Raw genomic sequence first — 19375 nt, forward strand, 5'->3', positions numbered from 1 at the left:
TGTCATACAAGTTCTAGTCACTCTTTATATTCATGAATTGACATCACTCAGCTCTAGTCAAAACACCAGTATATCTGAAAATAATTCCTAGTATCAAAAGCATCAGTAATATCATAAAACATAATGTCTGCGAAGGTTGAGGATATAACAATGTGTACTGAAAGTTGTTGAAAATGCGGAATGGAAGGTAAAGGGGTAAGGGAGAGTAATGGAAGGGGTTGAATGGACCAAAGTAAAGTATATTCACAGTGGGGATACATTGAGATACCCCTCTGAACATCAACTAAAATATTAATAATGAAAGATAGGACTGTAAAATAGGTACAAGAGTGTGTGTGTGGGATGGGGTACTAGTGGGAGGGGGAAGGTGAATGAAGGAGATTAAGATGAGGGTATATGGTTGATGGACTTCATATACATATATGAAATAGAACAATGAAACCTCTTTGTTTGCTTTAAGTGGGGTGGGTAGGGGTTTGAGGGGAAAGAAATGATGGGTGATTAAAAAATGTACAATATAAGCCTAATCAGAATTGTCACTATTAATACCCCCTGTATAATGAATATATCCTAATAAAAATTTTATAATAAAAATGATATACAAGCCATCTCTTATATTTTTCACTGTGCCACTATGGAGGATTGTTACCATTCCAGTAAGCATGTTATAATCACAAATTAAAATCTCTATTCCAAGTACTAGAATGACACTGCTCAAAAATGAGTCACTTTTGGTATCAAGTAGCTTTAATAGGGATGACAATATTTGCTTTACAGTTAGCTGAACTCCATGGCTCCTAACTTCAGGAATCTGTGTTGCTAACATAATGATTATTACTTAAATTTACAGATATTTATGTACTAAACAGAGATTATCAACACAATGTTGTAAAATGGATACTTACGTAGTTCAGTTGGAGAAATATATGCAGTTTCTTCAGTTGAGTGAGATTTTATGAATGCTAAAATAATTAAAAGTATCTATCATTATAAATTTCAAATTACAATTGTATTACTAAATTAATTTGGATGGGGTTTTTCTCTTTTATTAGTGTATATTAATTGTTCAAAGGGGTTTCATTGTTATATTTCCATACATACATATAATGTACTTTTATCAAATTCACCCCCTCTATTATTTTCTTATTCTCTTCTGCCTTTTCTAAATAGTTTCTATGTTATTATTTTTAATAATTCACTAAGGAAAAAGCAAAGTAATAGCTGCCAACACTGAATCCTTCCAATCAGACAATTTAGTTATAGTATCTGAAAGAATGAAAGTAATGATTAACTTTTTACAATCCTGGAGATCAAACCCAGGGTTTTGCGTATGCTAGCAAGTACTATAACACTGAGTTACATCCCCAGCCCTTGTTTTTCCTTTTGTGTTTATTTCTATTAGTTGATAGAAATACCAATCTCCTTTTCTTTCATATTAAGTAACCAAGTTTTGTCAATTATATCAAGTAAATATTTCTCAAGCCTGTCAATTTTTTTTTACTAGTGTTCTAATATTGATATTTATCATGCATCTGAAACAAAATAAAAACTTCATTTTCTTAGCTCCAAAATCTAACTTCTATAAGATAACTAAAATACTTCTCTAAATTAAAACCAGCTATGTCATTTTGCTACAAAAGACCTTCTGCAGTTCCCTATTACATGGGAGAAAAATCCCAGTGTTTTAACATAGCATCCATTCCTATAAGTAGGGCCCTTCCTAGCTTATCCCAATGGATCGCCTCATAGTGATCCAATCCAGTTGTAATTGTCTACTCACTCTGTTTCCTTGTGCTATTATCTTCTTCTTAAAGTGACAAATGTTTTCTTCTTCACATGACTAAATCCTATTCATCCTTTATGGCTTCTCAAAATCTTCATAACTTCCTCAGACTAAATAAATTCATCCTTTTTATGAACTCACTGCTAATTACACATACTTTATTATGCATTACACTATTTAAAATGATTCACAATGTGTTTGTATACTTGTTTGCTGTGAATTTCATGTGGGCAACAGTGAGATTGTACAGTGCTCATTTTGTGTGTTTGCAGAATCTGGAACACAGTAAAACTTGTATTGAAATGTCAAACTCACTACTGAATGTTTTTCAAGTCTACTTTTGTATAATTTCATATTTATAAAAATTTAAATGGAAAGGCTCAATTGTTAGAATAGTTAGAAAATCCTGCAAAGGTTAAACAGCTGTACAGCATCATCACCTTCAATTTGCTGCTCTACAGCTACGTAACTTCCCACTGCTATTGGTGCATTCTCTTTATACCTGTTAAAGTATTAATAAATAAGATGTTGTAATCAAACAATAAGAGTTTAAATTACACACCACAAGGATTAGACTATGTACACTAGACATAAGAAGTTTGTCAAAGAAATTAACATATTCTTTAAAGTTTATTCATAGTTTTAAGGTTAATTAACTAGCACAAAGCACAAAACACATAAAAGGCCAACTATGTAATTCTATGAGTTCTATTACTACCCGGAATATAATTACGTGCACCAACAACATTAATGGAAAAAATAAAAAATAACAAAAACAAGTCAGTAGAAATGTGAGCTCTATTTTTTCTAAGGTATTATTATTAATAGTGTAATAATTATGAGCACAAGTCCTAGAATGAGAGTACCTGGTCCAAACTTGTTTCATCCATTTACTAAGTATCTGAACCTGAAATGAGTTTCTTAACCTCTCTGAGCTTCAGTTTCCTCATCTATTAGAATATATTTATAACATTGCCATTTTCATGAAGCAGTTATGAAGATCACAGGAGATTATACATGTAAAGTTACTAGAAAATGCCTAGCACATGCTAATACTAAAATGTCAAGTTTGAGTATTAATGTCTGATCTGAAACTATTCTTGCCTACTAATAAATAGCCCAAGTGAATATACCTGAATCTCTGAACCATGAATCTAGTTATACAATCCCCATGGCAGTCAAGTTACATTCTTTTAATTCTTTTAAGTCTAGTCATTGACACATAGAAACATAATAAAATAATTACATGTCAAATAGTAGTTTCTCCATCTGTAGTTACTTTATGTTTGAATAACAAGAGGTCTTATGCATGTTTAATGCAAAATAATTTAAAATAATTTTTAAATTGGCTATGTAACTTTAATGAAGATATTTGTGAACTGTGAAATATTTAATTCAGCCTTATTTTTCTGTTTGTTACTGGGAGTCACTTTATTCAATTGAGAGACAAGCTTACAGGCCAGATATTTCAAAGCCAGTAATGCCCAACAGAACTTTTTAATAGTAGCTTCAAATGGCTCCTAATCACACGCAATGTTGCTAGTATGGTTAAGTAACTGATTTTACCAATTGAATCAAACTGGAATTTCAAAAACCACATGCGTATAATGGGTAATTCACTGGATGTTGCCATCTCAGACTATTAAAAAAATCAAACCAAAATGAACTAATTAAATATTCTGACTTGACTTAGAGGGTTTAGGTATGACAGTAATATCTGACCTATTATTTTTCATTCAGTGCTAATTATTTATCCTCTCTTCTTAAAAAATTCAATTAATTCTTATATTTCACTTACATGAGAGTGGCATATTTAGGCCCTTCTTTAATGTGACTCTCAGTTCTTCAAACTTTTTCACTAGCTTTGCTACTTGTGCAAAGTTTAAAGTGGCCATTTTATCAGAAACATCTTCTAAAATAGTTTGATCTTTACTTATCTAAAATAATAAAATTAACAAGTTACTCAGGCAATACCCATTTTTTTCCATACTTCGAAGACATTTCATTGGAGTCTTTACTCCCATTTCTCCCTTGGGGAACAGGAAATGTTTACATCTTCCTCCCCTTCCCATCTTGCCAATATTTATATTGTTATGCTAAAATCAATCCTTGCTAAAATTTCAAAAAAATCATTTCATTATTTCCCTCATCAAATCTGAATCATTTTTATAGTATTGTTCGTATTTGTAGCTATAGTCAAATATTGATATATTTTACAAATATATACATATAGACAATCATATACTAGCAAAATGATAGCTAAATGAAGACTTTTACAAGTCTAAACTGATAATGATCCCCAATTTACTGTTATATAAAAATTTAAGCAAGTCTACTAACAATAAAGGCAGCTCAAAATATTTGCAAGTGTAATTCTAAAATAATTGCTACACTTAAATTTTTCTAAGTTTACTCTTATTGTTATAAATTATAGAAAGAATAATTTGTTCTCAAAGACTATGACTCTGTACTACTGAATTTCAGAAGTTAACATGTGTCCATGGAGCTTCAGTTCTTCAATGTGCATAGTGAAATTTTAGACAACTTTGGTGTCTGAATCCCTTTAGAATAGGCTTTTATTCTAAAAACAAATGGGTAGAGAGAATAATCAGACAGATTCTAGAATAAGATGACATACCATAAGTAATATTCAAGGTCATAGGTCTTCTTAAAGGAAGGTCAGCAAAGAACATCAAAAACCACAGTGAAAGAAACCTAAAAACTGTCTATATAGAAACACACTGTCATATATGCAGAATAGCAAGGTGGGACCATTGGGACTGTCAGGAATTTTTGAAAAGGTAATAGTAAAGACCCATCTATGTAGATATCTTCAGTTTTAATAATGGGAGAAAAAGCATGACAAAAAACAAAACAAAAAGTGGGGCTTAGAAAGAAAAATTCCAGCAATAGGAATTTAGAGTTGGGACTTCATTTTAGTAATGACTATTTGGAATGGGATTAGAGTAAAACAGCAGACAGTAAATGTTGAGCAATTTATGGGAAGTCTGAGATTAGGTGTAGGGAAGATACAGACAGGGATGTAGACCTGGGGAAAGGGGATCAGAGGACCTATGGAAACTCTATTTGCACGTTCCCAAAAAAAAATCATCAACTGTAAATTGAGTATAAAACATGATGTATCAATCAGTTACAAACGTCAATTAATTCCCTCTCAATTCAAAAATCTATGTGTCATTGTCTTACTTATAATAGTGGAATATTTCTTCCTTGACAGGTGACAAAACACCACCTTTTATCAGTATACTGTTCTAGGCAGGCACTGGAGTAGGGAGAAACTCTACCTCCTTTGTCTTTGCTTACTGCCAGAATAGTATGTGATACTTAGCATTGACCACTCCCAGAAAGTTTCAATGGCATCACCCTAATAATGGCTGTTGACAAGTTCTGTGCAATGCCACATTCCAATGAACAGCATCTCCCAGAAATTCTTAGCACAATTCACCATTGAAGAATCCTTGTGGGCAGCTTCCCAGCAAGAGGTACAACATCTCCCTGGAAGGTGTCTTTTCCAACCACAGAGGCTTCCAGTGTATCACACTCATGGGTGGATTTCTAGGGGAATTAAATGCCATCAGTGTGGAACCCTTGCAAAGTTCCCAACCACCCAGTGATGAGAGCTGTTCCCTCTTCAGAAGGTCAGAAATTTAGTCCTGGGTGAAGTGGAGATGATTAGAGGCATTCAGATTTGTTCCTTTCTATTTGATTCTCCATCCTATAGGAGAAACAGTTCTCTATATCAACTATTCCTATAGTCTTTTAAATCATCTTTATGCTTTTTGTAAGTCTATTTCCATTATAAAAATTCTTTATATGAGACTTCCCTTAATCAAATTACCATACTATTTTTGTCTCTAGATCAATCCCTAACTGATACATGACATTTCCCAGAAGGGATTAAATTTGAACAGAAATCCTTTCATGCAAAACAGATGATGGCATAAGACAAAATGGATAGTGGGACTGACAGCTGTGAGACTTTACCAAAGAGAAGTATGTACACAGGTTCCACCAGGACAACTCTGAAAAGGACAAGCTACAGGTTCATTTAACATTTCAATATGCAGTTCACATACACCCCAATAGCTTCATCATATATTTCTGTTAATGCCATCATGATGACAGACATTAACCTCACCACATGTATCAATAATAAAATCTGTCATCAGTAAAAACATTATTCTAAGATATTCAAATGTTACTATGTATAAGAATCCCTTAAGAGTCTGTTAAAGAGGTAGATTCCTAATAAACACACACACACACACACACTCTAATTCAGTAATACAAATTTATAAGGACTATAAATTGCCTGAATGAGTGATTTTGAAAATAAAGAAATTTAGTCAACAACAAGATCCATAATATGATTGGAAGTTCAGACCAAGGGTAATGTAGAAGAAGTCAAAGAACTGGGAGGTCATGGTTTGGGAGAGACAATCTACACTGGCCGGAATTAATGTAAAAATAAAAGAGGAAGACAAAACTATTAATAAATTAGAATAAAAGAACCTGCCTGGAAATGCAAGGCCTCTAAGTTCAAACCCCAGTACTGCAAAAAGTCAAAATAAAAAGAGGTTTATAGATAAAAAAAATAAGAAGGAAGAATATGAGTTGAAATTGTAAAGAAGAAATTTTGCAAGAGGGTGGAGGAATAGAAGACCTTTGCTAACCCTACTTCTCTGTGAATATATTAACCAATATGCCATAGTCAAAGGGCTACTACACTTCTCCAGTGGTAACTATGTCTATCCTAAAGCAAAGTGTGTCCAGACCATGAAGGTCTTCTGCTCTGGGGGCAGAGGAAAAATGACAAGAAGGTGCTAAGAGATAGATACAGCTTCTCTCTTTATCCTTTAATTTTATACCCCAAGTGAGAGAGCTTCTTTTCTTTAAAGAACACAGGCTTTAAGAGTGTTTAATTAGAATGAATTGTAAACATGAGCAAGGAAAGACTAGAATAGCTGTAAATCACTTAAACTACCATGGAAATCATTTTTATGTTAGTGGTATATATAAATATATTTTTTTCCAAAATAGAACTAAAAGTCTTTGAGGACAGAGACCAGTAGTTTTCAAACTGGTGTTAAAATTCTTAAAAATCAAAAGTACAAAAAATACATTTTTTATTATCATATTGTTGTTGTTCTGGGTACATTATGACATTTACAAAAGTTCTTACAATATATCATAGTTGAATTCACCACATCAATTATTCTCCTTTATCCTGCCTTACCCCATTCCTTGTTTTCAACAAGTGTAATTTTTCCTTTTCATACATGAGTATATAACTTTCTACTACATTCACCCTCCCACACCCTTCCTTATATCCTCCCACACCACTGGTACCAGCCCCGAGACAGGACCTGTTTTACCTTCCTGTTCTCTGTTTTCGAAAAACAGAGAACAAAATTTTGTTTATTTAAGATAGCTATACAAAGAATTTCATTATTACATTTCCATTTATATATAAGCCTAATTTGGTTCATTCCCTTTAGTTTTCTCCTTTCTACTTTAGTCCCCTTCTTATGGTGATTTCAACATTATAATAGAATATTAATATAAGAGAAAATCAATATACAAATTTTTGTCTATGCATTTTTTAAATATAGAAATTTTGAAGTTGATAAATTTTCTCCTGTCACTTGTTTATGTAAATTAGGTAGAAAAATTGTTAAATTTCTGTTATTCAATTTTAGGAGAAAGAATATGTTAGTCAAACTTAGAGTACACTAGATCCATGCAAGAATACAGCATATAAACCACTAAAAAACATTTTTTATCCATTAATTCTTTCTCAAACTAAATCAAAAGATTTTAAGGAACAATTGTTAAACAAAATAACTTATATATACTTCAAACTAGTTTTCAAATGGCTCAAAACATTGATTTAAATAACAAATAAGAAATGTAATTTTACCTCCTCCATTTGATTGACCTGTTGCTGAAACCACTTTTTAAAAAAAGGAATAAAAACAGAAAGAGATAATGAGAAGTTAAATTTAATGACAAGTTAAATTTCTGCAATGAGTTGAAGGTGAGTATGTGGGCATGCCTATGATGTCTTATCCATGAAGTATGAGTCCTGATGCAAGCATCACTTAGGGCTCAGAACAGGGCTGAACATAAAAATTAAATATGTCAAGCAGAAAATTTAGGAGTTTTCTCATTTCCTCAAAATGTAGGAACATTTTCTTCATTTACATGTAATCCTCTATTAAGTTTTAGCAAACTTAAGCTGTAATACACAGAACATACCTTAAAGATAGAGTCCAAAATCTGCAAAACAAAGTTTAAAATAGTGCATTTAAAACTAAAATTCTACATAATGTGTAATATTTAAGTCTTAAAATTTCCAGTCATCAAAATGCACTAATTGATAAATATAGCTTTATAAATTGATTTCAATATCATAATATTTTTGCATTCAGAGGTAGTGCTTTAGTTCATTTTGTATAGACAACTTATTACTTTACAGCTTACAATTTTAGAATAAAAATACATAATCAATTGTCTCTGAGTCATTTATGACACTGCTGGGTCCCCAGGGAACACAGAGAAACAGGCAGTTTTTAAAACATTTTTGACTGCATATTCATTGTATGGGGGGGGATGCACTGTGATAATTCCAAATATGCTTACATTATACATTGATTAGGTCACCCCCACTATCTCCCTTGCTGGACCTCATCCTAGCCCCTCTTAAAACATTGTAAGAGGGGCCTATATATATGCTTATGAAGCCCATCAACCATATTCCCTTCATCTTCATCTTGTTGACTTACCCTCTGTAACTACACCTTCCACAAGTACCCCTACACACTATATCTATTTTGCAATCCTGTCTTTTGTTATTAATTCCAAAGTCAATGTGCAAAGGATTTCTTGATGTATCTTGTCGTGAGTATACTTTAGTCAGTTCAACCCCTTCTGAGAAACAAGGAGTTTTAAACAGGGGCATGAACACTTCCAGTGTTCAAAGAAGAATGACCAGGCATTCTAGTTTTTTCCTGCAATGGGTTAGTCTTCGAACTTTATGTGTTGTCTTTCTTGTTACCTGAGTGCCTGAATTCCTGGTTTCCATGAAATTTAAATGTTTCAGTCATATTTAGTCTTGCCTCAGGACTAAGTGACCATGGACTAAGACCTCTGAAATCGTAAGTAAAATAAATTCTTCCTTCTTTTAAATTGTTTCTCTCACATATTCTGTCACAACAATAAAAAGCTAACTACACACCTACAAAGTTTATGGGATTCAGCAAAAATCAGTGTCCAGAAGAAACAGCTGACACCAAGTCTTTGCAAATTTTTAAAAATGTAGAAGAAGAGGGAATAATTCTGCCTTCATTGTATGGTCAGAATTTTCTGATGGCAAAAACAAACATAACAAGAAAACCACAGCCCAATATCACTTATAAACGCAAGTGTAAATACATGCAGCAAATGTTGATAAATTGCATTCTGCAGCATATCACAGGATTCTATAACATAATCAAATGAGACTGGTTGATTGAATGAAAAGGCAGGTCTACATGCAAAAATCAGTGTAAAAATGACATCAGTAGAATGAGGAAGAAAACACATGCTTATCTCAGTTGAAAAGAAAACACAGTTGATAAAATTTCATCACACTTTTATTATCTTAAAACAATATAAAAATTAATGAAGAAAATGTGATTCAAACCCACAAGGGAGTGTTGTTCAATCATAAAGAAGAATGGAATTATTTCATTTTCAGGAAAATGGATGGAAATGGGTATCATCACATTATGTGAAATAAGCCAGATTCAGAAAGACAAATAACATAAATTTCTCTCCTATGCAGAATCGAGATCTAAAACAAAAGAGCATGAACATAAATGGCAAGCTATTGCGGGTAGGAACCAGAGGAGGTGGAAGGGGAGAACATGATTAAATTACTTTGCATGCACATAAGAAAAGTCCATAATTAAACTCATTTAAAGATATTTGTAAGGAAAGAGGCAGATTGGGAATTAGAAAGAATACTAGAGTGGGTGAATGTAATTAAAGTACATTATAAGTATGCATAGAAATATTACAATAAAACTCTTTGCTGTGCAGTTAATACATACTAATAATTTAAAAAGAACAATGACAGAGCTAGAACATGCCACTAGAGATAGGGGGATTGTGGTTCAAGACCAGCCCAGTAAAACATAGAGAAAACTTATCTCAAAAAATATGCCAGACAGAGTGGTACATGTCAGTGATCCCAGTAAGAGAGCAGGCAGAAGGAGGAGATCACAGTCCAAGGAGTATCAGACCTGGCAGAAGCATGAGGCATTTTCTGAAAAATAATCCGAAGCACAAAGACCTTGGTGGTATGACTATACGGTGGAGACCTTCCTGGCAAGTACATGGCATCAAGTTGAAACACTGGTATTGCTAAAAAACATTCTCAAGAGTAGGAATAGAATCTTTGTAAGTATCACCAAGGGCATATTTAAAACACTACAACTAATGTCATACATGTGAAGATGTATCTCTAGGGTCTCTATTTTGTTCCATTGATTTATAAGAAAATCTTCATGCTACTGTCATACTGATATTTTAAGTTTTGCAGTAAGCTTTGAAATCAGGACATGAGCCCTTTAACTTGGTTCTTCATCAAGACTGTTGGTCTATTTGTTGATCATTGAGACTGAATATGAATTTTAGGATGTCTCTTTCCATTTTTGCAAAAAGGGTGTTGAGATTTTGAGACTGGTTTCTGTGAATCTGTAGATTGCTTTGAGACATATTGTCACCTTAAAAATAATGAGTCTTACATTCCATGAGTGTGAAATGTCTCCACGTTTATCTGGGTTTCTTTAATTTCACTTAACAGTTTTTATAGTTTTCTGTCTATAGGTCTTTAAACTTGTTGGTTAAGTTTTGTAAGTATTTTATTTTTTGGTGCTATTGTAACCGGAATTATTTCCTTAACTTACTTTTTTGATTTACCATTGTAATGTATTGAAATAAAATTTCCTTTTGCATGACTTTATTAGCTCTATTTTTGTGTTTAGATTCTGTAAATACACATGATTGGCTCAATATGACTGCTTTTACTTTATGAGGATGAAGAAGCCATACATTTGTAGTGCACACTATACTTTGACTTTTGAATTTTTATTTGTTCCCAGGATAGCACTGAGTGGTGTGATATAATGCAAGGCAGCAGCAGCAAGTCATTGTTCCAGTCAGCAATGACATCACAGGTCTAAGCAACCAGTGAAATCTTTCTTTTTTTTTCATTTTCAGTACAATATTCACTAAGTTAATAAGACACTCAATGCCTTGTGATAAAATAGGCTTTGTGTTATGTGAACCTGTCCAGTTATAGGCTAATGGAAATGTGTGAGTGTGTCTAAGGTAGGCTGGGATAACTTGTGATGTTTGGCTGATTAGGGGTGTTACTTGCATATTAGACTTAGGATATTTTTAAATTATACTGGGATTATCAGTGAAGTAAAAATTGTATGTTTAGTTTTTAAGAACCTCAGCACTGTTTTCTGTAGTAGCTACTTCATTTTACATTCCCACCAATATATAACATAGGTCTCCATTTTGGCACATTATCACCAACACTTGTCATTGTCTATTCTTTTGTTAGTGGCTGTTCTGGTGGGTGTGAGAAGATCATTGTGGGTTTGAGTTTCATTTCCCTAATGAAGGGTGACATTGAGCATTTTGAAGTGCTTATTGGCTATTGGTATATCTTCTTTGGGGAAATACATATTCAAGACTTTTGCTATTATGTTAAAATTCCTTATATATTTTTGGAATTGACCTCTTATTAGATAAATGATTTGCAATTATTTTCTCTATTTTTCAGATTTCCTTTTCTCTCTGTTGATTGTCTCATTGACTCCCAGAAGTTTCAGGTTTTGATGTAGTTCCATTTGTCTTATTTTTTTTTATTTTGTTGACTGTGATTTTGGTTTCATATCTAAGAAAACTGTGCTAAATTCAATGTCCTGAGGCTTTCCTGGTACTTTCTCTTCTAGGAGCTTAATAATTTCAGGAATTACATTTTAGATTTTTAGCTCATTTTGAGTTAGTTTTGGGATAAGATGTAATATAAGGGTCCAACTTCATTCTTTGCATGTGGATATTCAGTTTTTTAGCACCATTTGTGAAGGAGACTGTCCTCATGTGTCACCCTTGTCAAAATCATTAGACCATATATGTGAGAGTTATTTATGTGTTCTCCTGGTCTATATGTCCATCATTATTACAGTAATGCACTATGCTAAGCTCTATTCCTTTATAGTATGTTTTGAAGTCAGAAAGTATAAGGCTACAAATTTGTTCTTTTTCAGGACTGACTTGGATATTCATGGTCCTTAGAGATTCCATGTGGCTTTTATAACCACTTTTTCTGTTTCTACAAAAATGCTGTTGGGGTTTTGTTAGAGATTACATTGACTCAAATCTGCAGATTAATTTTGTAGTATGATATTTTAACACTACTATGTTTTCCAATCCACAATCATGAGACATCTTCCCATTTATTTGTACCATTAATTTCTTTTCTGGTGTTCTTTCCTACTACTTGTATATCACCAAAACAGAAACCTGTACCTCCAGCAGGTCCCCTTAAGGTTATGATTTTTGTTATGTTTTGGAAAACTTCTGTTTAAAGGAATTATGTCACTTCTAGTTTCCACCATCAATTTACTAGAGGACCACTTTTCCTTATAACCTCCTTAATTGAGTATTGTTGCTTCTTGAAGTTTTGTGGTCTTAAAGGTGAGAAATAGTAGATTGACATAATTTACACTTTATTTTGTGTTAATTTCTTTAGTCAGGTATTGAGGTGCCTGTAAGTACAACTCTCCACGAGACTAAGACAGGAAGATCACAAGTTCAATTACTGGCCAATTTGATGAGCTCCAAGGGAGACTGGGCTACACAGCAAGACCCTGTCTCAAAAACAGGGGGATTTCAGGTTCAGTTTCAGTCCTTGAGCTGATCTTGTGACCTTCCTGAATCACTGTCCTGGGTGCTGGGACATGCACAACTATGACCATTGTCATTTTATTTTATTTTTATGAGTTAGCTTGAAAATCTTTTCATGTGATTGAGGACCATTCTTATGACTTTTGCTAATTTCTACAAAATTTTCTTCAGTTTTTCACAGTTCTTCATATATTAATCATATTGACTTTTATTTGCCATGCATATTTTCATTTGTTTTTAAATTTTGCTTATAATATGTTTGATTGTACAGTGGTCATTCTTATACCAATCACCCTTCTTTGTTCACTTGCTCCTTCTTTCCCTTCACTTTCTGTTCCTCCTCTCCTCTTCTAACTGTTAAGTAGTCAAAATTATCACTTTTATGTGCCAAAAAATCAATTTTTATCATATATTGATTTTCAGCCATAGAAAGCTTTTCCTAACATAATATGTGAGCAAACTTACAAGTTTCCTACTACTACTTTTATAGCTCCATGTTTTTCTATTTACATGTAGACATTTGTGCTGTGTGTGATGTGGTGAGTGAATATAATTTGTCTCTTCCCAAATGACTTTGCAGTTGTTCCAACATTATTTGTTTCCCAAAGTCATTTTTACTCATTGATTCTATCATGTCCACATTCTGGAGTTCTATATTCCTCTGTGTCTTTTCTTTGAATTTTGTTTCATCAATAGAGCTATTCATATGTCATTATGTCTTGTTTAACTATAGTTAAAATCAGGTATAGTATTTTATTATCTGCCAGGAAAAGATTTCTCACAGTTTTTGCTGTTTGTGTTTTCCTAAATGTAATGGGTTGAGTTGTGATCTCTCAAAATATATGTGTAAGTCTTAAGCTCAATTACTTGTGAATCTAATTCTATTTGAAAAAAGAGAACTTTGTATATGTAATTAAATTAAGGATATATATAGAGATGTGATCAAGTCTGATTGGCCAGGTAGGTCCTAGGTTCAATGACAACTATCCTTATAAGAGGCAGAAGAGAAAAAATAATGCATATTAAAAGTTTACATCTTTGAAATGCTAGAGAAAATGGATAAAGAAAGAATGCATTTCATCTTTCATCTATTTAAGATGAAATAGTAAGAGAAATAGGTGTTCTGACAAATAAGGTAAACACAAACAAAATTATTAGAATATTTATATTAGAAAAAGTAACACAAAACAAGTGTGAAATAGAACAGGATTAATAATGAAGATAAAATATCATGAGAAATTATGAGGGGAGAGAGAGAGAAAGAGTGGAGAGAAAGGCAGAGAGAGAAAGAGACTGATTCTACTTTGAAGAACAAGAATGGTAAAGAAAACACAGTAGCTGCCAACTTCAACATAATTTGGTGAATATTTGACACATATTGTAAGAAAAGAATCTAAATAGATAAATTATTTAAATAATATTATGAATGAACCTTTGAACCTTATATGGAAATACTGTATTTTTAAAGCAAAATTAGAATAACTAATGAAAATAATCAGCTTCAACCATCCAAATAGTCTTACGAATTTCAAAAAGAAAGCATGATAATGATATATTTTTAAAAATCAGCCACAGGAAGTAGTTGTAAATAGACTGTAACATATAAGCATAGCAAATGATTTCCTAAATAGAACTCCAATGACTCAGGATCTAAGAGAAAGAATGCACAGCAAAAGAAACAAAAAGCTCACAGAATGGGAGAAAATAACTGTCAGCTTCTCATCCAATAAGGGACTAATATTCAGGATCTATAGGCAATTTAAAAAGCTCAACCTCCTAAGAATCAACATCCCAATAAAGAAATTGGCACATGATTGAATAGGGAATTTTCAAAGGAAGAGGTACAAATTACCAAATAAATACATGAAGAAGTGTTTAACTTCCCTTGCTATAAAAGAAATGCAAATAAAAATTACACTAAGATTTCATCTCAGTCCTGTTAGAATGGCCATATTCAAGAGCAAAAACAACAAATGTTGGCAAGGATGCAGTGAAACAAGAACACTTATACACTGTTGGTGGGAATGCTAATTAGTACAACCATTATGAAAAGCAGTGTAGAAATTACTCAAAAAGCTAAAAATAGAACTGCCAGATGATTTAGTGATACCATTCCTTGATAATTGGAAGAAAGAAATTCTATGAGCTTTTTTTCCTTTTTTCTTTCTTTCTTTCAGTCATGGGATTTAAACTCAGAGCTTCATACTTTGTAGGTAGGTGCTCTACCTGGCTCTATTGTTGATAGAGCATCAACAATATAATAAAACATAACATTGGTGAAAAAGAGGATATAAGGATATGTATTGAAAGCTGTTAAAAATGGGAGTGAGAGGGCAGTGGTAAGGAAGAGTAATGGAAGGGGCTGAACTGACCAACGTAATATATACTCACAGTGGGGTAGGGATACATCACGAAACCTCATTGAACATCGATTTAGAAATTAATAATAAAAGAGAGGACTTTAAAATAGGTAAAGTGTGTGTATGGGGTTGTTGTGGTGGGAGAAGTTGAAAAAAGCAGATTATGGTGAGGGAACATGTTTGATGGACTTCCTATACAAAGCATAACAATGAAAGCTCTTGCAATTGCCTTAAATAGGGCAGTAGGGTATTGAGGGAGAGAGATGAAGAGGCGAACTAACCAATATACAATGTAAGTGTATTTTGAATTATAAGAATGAATCCCCCCTGTACAACAAATATATCCTAATAAAAAGGTTTTAAAAAATTGAAGTGCATTACCAAATAGTAGGCACAATATTTTATATATATAATCTATTTCTTCCTTTTGCATATATTTATTTAAAATTATCATTGATTACAAATTTATTTTATAGTATAAACTTTCTTTTAAGAACCAAATAAAATATGAACATTGCATTTGAAAATATATGACCCTATTGATAGTGTAAAGGAAAATTCATAGAACTAAATGTCTATGTTAAGAATAAAGAAGAATTACACTTTTCGGTACTTTTATAACTCTTTGAAGGTTTGAATCTAGGCTAACATTCTGGAGTGGAGAAGACATTCAAGTTTCAGCAACCAATACAAGTTTTAACATTTTATACTTGTCAGTTTATATATAATACGTACATTATTTTGTTCCTTAATCACATCTTCCAGCTGAGTTGAAAATTGTGAACAACTTACCAAAAATGAATTCATATCACTTGCAAGCTTTCAAAAAGAATAAAAAAGAAACTTATTTTTATTTTAGAACATATATGTTTATTGGTCTATTTCAATATAATTTAATTTGTTGTATAACTTATGTGCCTTCAAATGCTTAAGGCTATACTACAGAATTCTGTCAGTTAGAAAATGTGGATGAATGTACATTCTGGGGAGTGATACATTATTGACATATACACAGTTACATCTCTCTTCCATTCTCCTCTACACAGCTGCAGAAACCAAGCTGTCCGTACTTACTCTCCTAAAATGTCTGGGTGGCCTCAAGATGGTAACTTTGCCATACACAGACTGTATCTATAATTATCTCCTTGCATTAGAAAGTGAATTCAGGGCTGGGGATATGGCTTGGTGGTAGAGCATTTGCCTCTTAAATGTGAGGCCCCTGGACAATTCCCCAGCACCAAAAAAAGAGAAAGAAATAATTGTGAGCTACATCTTTTAAAATATAAGTGTATATTAGCTATGGTCTCTCATTACCACCTGCTGAGCAATAGAAGACTTTGAAGAAAAAACAGCTATAGGTGAACCAATTATAATGATTAAATCTCTTTTAGAAGGGCAGTGATTTCTAATTGGATAATTGACCCATGATTAGCAAGCCTTGGGTACTTCTATTTACTTCAGATATTTAATAGAGTGTCTCCATGAAGAATATGTTGCCTGTATATTATACTTTTAACATGCTCATAGTAAAAAACACATAATTATTCAGGAGAATGGGAAAATGAATGGACTGGAATTACTAATCACAAATACAAAGCAAGACTATTAGCATATCTGGAGATTTTTCTCCACTCACATTCAGGTGCCACACATATACAGAAGATGGAGATTGATTTGATGAAGTTTGCAGTTTAACCAAGAGTAATAGAAGAGATAGGACTGAGTTAGAGAGTTAAGTAAATATGCAAGGAAAGTTAATAATAATAGTGGACCACAAAATTTAAGTTGGATGAGAAGATAAAAGGAGGATGTAGGACACTAAATTGGCAGTAGGACTAATGGATGCAGGTCCTAATGAAATAAAACAGTTTCTGGAATCATAATATTACACAGAATAAGCAGAAACGTGAGGTTGTAACCAGAGATTAAGAGAACTAAATTTCAAATTATGTGTTACTGGTAATAACACGGAAAAGATATCACCTTGTTAGTGGTTGAGAAAGTAAGGGCAAAATAGTTTCTGCTGGGTATTGAGGGGGTGGGGGGAAAGGGAGGGGGCGGAGTGGGTAGTAAGGGAGGGGGTGGGGGCAGGGGCGAGAAATGACCCAAGCCTTGTATGCACATATGAATAATAAAAGAAAAAAATAGAATAGAAGATAATTTGATAATTGGAAGAAAGAAATTCAGTGAGCTTCTCTCCTTTTTTCTTTCTTTGTTTCGGTAATGGGATTTAAACTCAGGGCTTCATACTTTGGAGGAAGGTGCTCTACCTGGCTTAAGCCATTCCTCCATGCTTTTTATTCTGGTTGTTTTGGAGACAGGGTTTTGCTTTTTGTCCAGACAGACCTGGACCATGGTCCTCCCATTTTATACTTGCCCTTGCTGGAATGACAGGCATGCACCAGAACATACAGGTTTTTTTTTGTTGTTGTTGACATGGGATTTTACAAACTTTTGTACCTGGGCTGGCCTATAACCATATTTCTCCCAATCTCAGCCTCCCATGTAGCATGGGATGACAGGTGTGAGACATTAGCACCTGGTTTAAGGGAACTTAAATACCCAATAATTTGGAAAGCTCTTTTACATGGATGTTGAAATCATAAAAAATTATGACAATAGCAGATACGTTGAGATAAATTATATCTATTATATTTAGACTACTGTTTTCCTACCACTTCTTTCTTTCTTCCTTTCTACTAACAAGACCTCAGTTTTGAAAAAGACAATATACACTAATACTAATACTACTGCAACAATAATGATAATGGCTTTCCACACTCATTTACCAATAAGGATTCTCGTGTTTTTTTCATCCTAATGTTAAGCAACTGTTTTGACCTCCTTGCAGTGCTACTCAAAAATTCATTTCTTTCTTTATCCTGATTGGAAAATTCCATCCAGCATGTTCTTGATATGATATGATTGCATGCTGATGACCTACCAGATGTAGCCAAAATGTAACAAATACTATTTAAAAGTAAAGTGTAAACTAACAGCTCAAGAACTAACAAGATCAAATAAATTACTCTTCATGGACAGCAAAATAGGAAAGATTGTGGATTAGAGAAATCAGATGAGAACCCAATCTGAAGGTTAACTGTAGACTAGTCCCAGCTCAATTCAATCGATAGGGAGTTGTAACTGATTAGCCTTCCACTCTTACTGCCAGATAAATGAAATAACATACATATTCTTCAGTAAATGACAGTGTACCATCTTTTTCAAAGTTCTTATATGTTACAATACTAGAAATCCAATACAATTTGAAACATATGAAAAATCATAAAAATAAGATGCATAATCAAGCCAGGCTCCAGTTGCTGACACCTGTAATTCTAACTACTCAGGAGGCAGAGATCAGTAGGATCACAGTTCGAAGCCAGCCTGAGCAAATAGTTCACGAGACCCTATCAAAAAAAAACCTATCACAAGAAATGGTTGGTGGAGTGGCTTAAAGTGTAGGCCCTGAGTTCAAGGCCCAGCACCACAAAAAAAATTCATAATCAGCAGGAAAAAAATAGTAGAACCAAGCACTATCATGGGAAGACATTGGAATTACCTTGGAATTACCACAGAGGAATTTAAAAAATCTATTATTATTAAACCAATTTTCAGTAAAAGAAAAATAGAATAGATAGGGAGGTAGAAGTAGAAGAATAAAAGCAGAAGTAGAGATAAAAACATCTTTATATGAACAAAAAGTTAATACCAGATATGAAAATTATAATATTTGAAATAAAAATTTACTACCGTATCCACTGAGAAACTATAAAATGATTTGAATTTGAAGGTTAGGTAATAATTGTTGGTCAAACTGAAGCACAGATGTCTTAGCATAGCATAAAAAAATCTGACAAGACCCATCTCACTTGAGCCAATATCGAGAAGTATTCTTCACCACTATTTCATACACCAGCAGGGCTGAAAATCAGTGTGACAGTAAAAACTAGCTCTCCATTCCACCATCATTGTAGAATCCATAGGCTCACTTGAGAGCAAATTTACACCACATCTGATATTATCAGGTGACACTATAATTCTCCTATTAGGGTGATGTTGGTGAACCAAACAAGAAGTTTCAGTTTACCCTTATTGGGAAGTAGTCATTGAAATAGAGCATGGGTATCTGCTATCACCATTATTATTCAGAATAATACTGAAAGTCCTTGCAAGCACAGTCAATCAAGATAAGAAAATATAAGGCATTCAGACTGGAAAGGAAGAAGTAAGACTCTCCTTCAAA

At 33.2% G+C, this 19375-nt stretch overlaps 1 protein-coding gene across 1 annotated transcript in view; it reads right to left on the reverse strand.

Moving 5' to 3' along the window:
• Nucleotides 1-19375, reverse strand: part of Ccdc7 (coiled-coil domain containing 7) — a 137318-nt gene that overhangs the window by 115397 nt on the left and 2546 nt on the right. Inside the window, exons 3-7 of the mRNA XM_074055399.1 lie at nt 15865-15948; nt 8063-8083; nt 7725-7757; nt 3582-3720; nt 906-962 (exon numbers count right to left, since the gene is read on the reverse strand). Of these exons, the coding sequence (XP_073911500.1) occupies nt 906-962; nt 3582-3720; nt 7725-7757; nt 8063-8083; nt 15865-15948 (334 nt within the window). The remainder of the gene's footprint in view (nt 1-905; nt 963-3581; nt 3721-7724; nt 7758-8062; nt 8084-15864; nt 15949-19375) is intronic.

Source organism: Castor canadensis, chromosome 15, assembly GCF_047511655.1.
Source record: "Castor canadensis chromosome 15, mCasCan1.hap1v2, whole genome shotgun sequence".
NCBI classification, from domain to species: domain Eukaryota; kingdom Metazoa; phylum Chordata; class Mammalia; order Rodentia; family Castoridae; genus Castor; species Castor canadensis.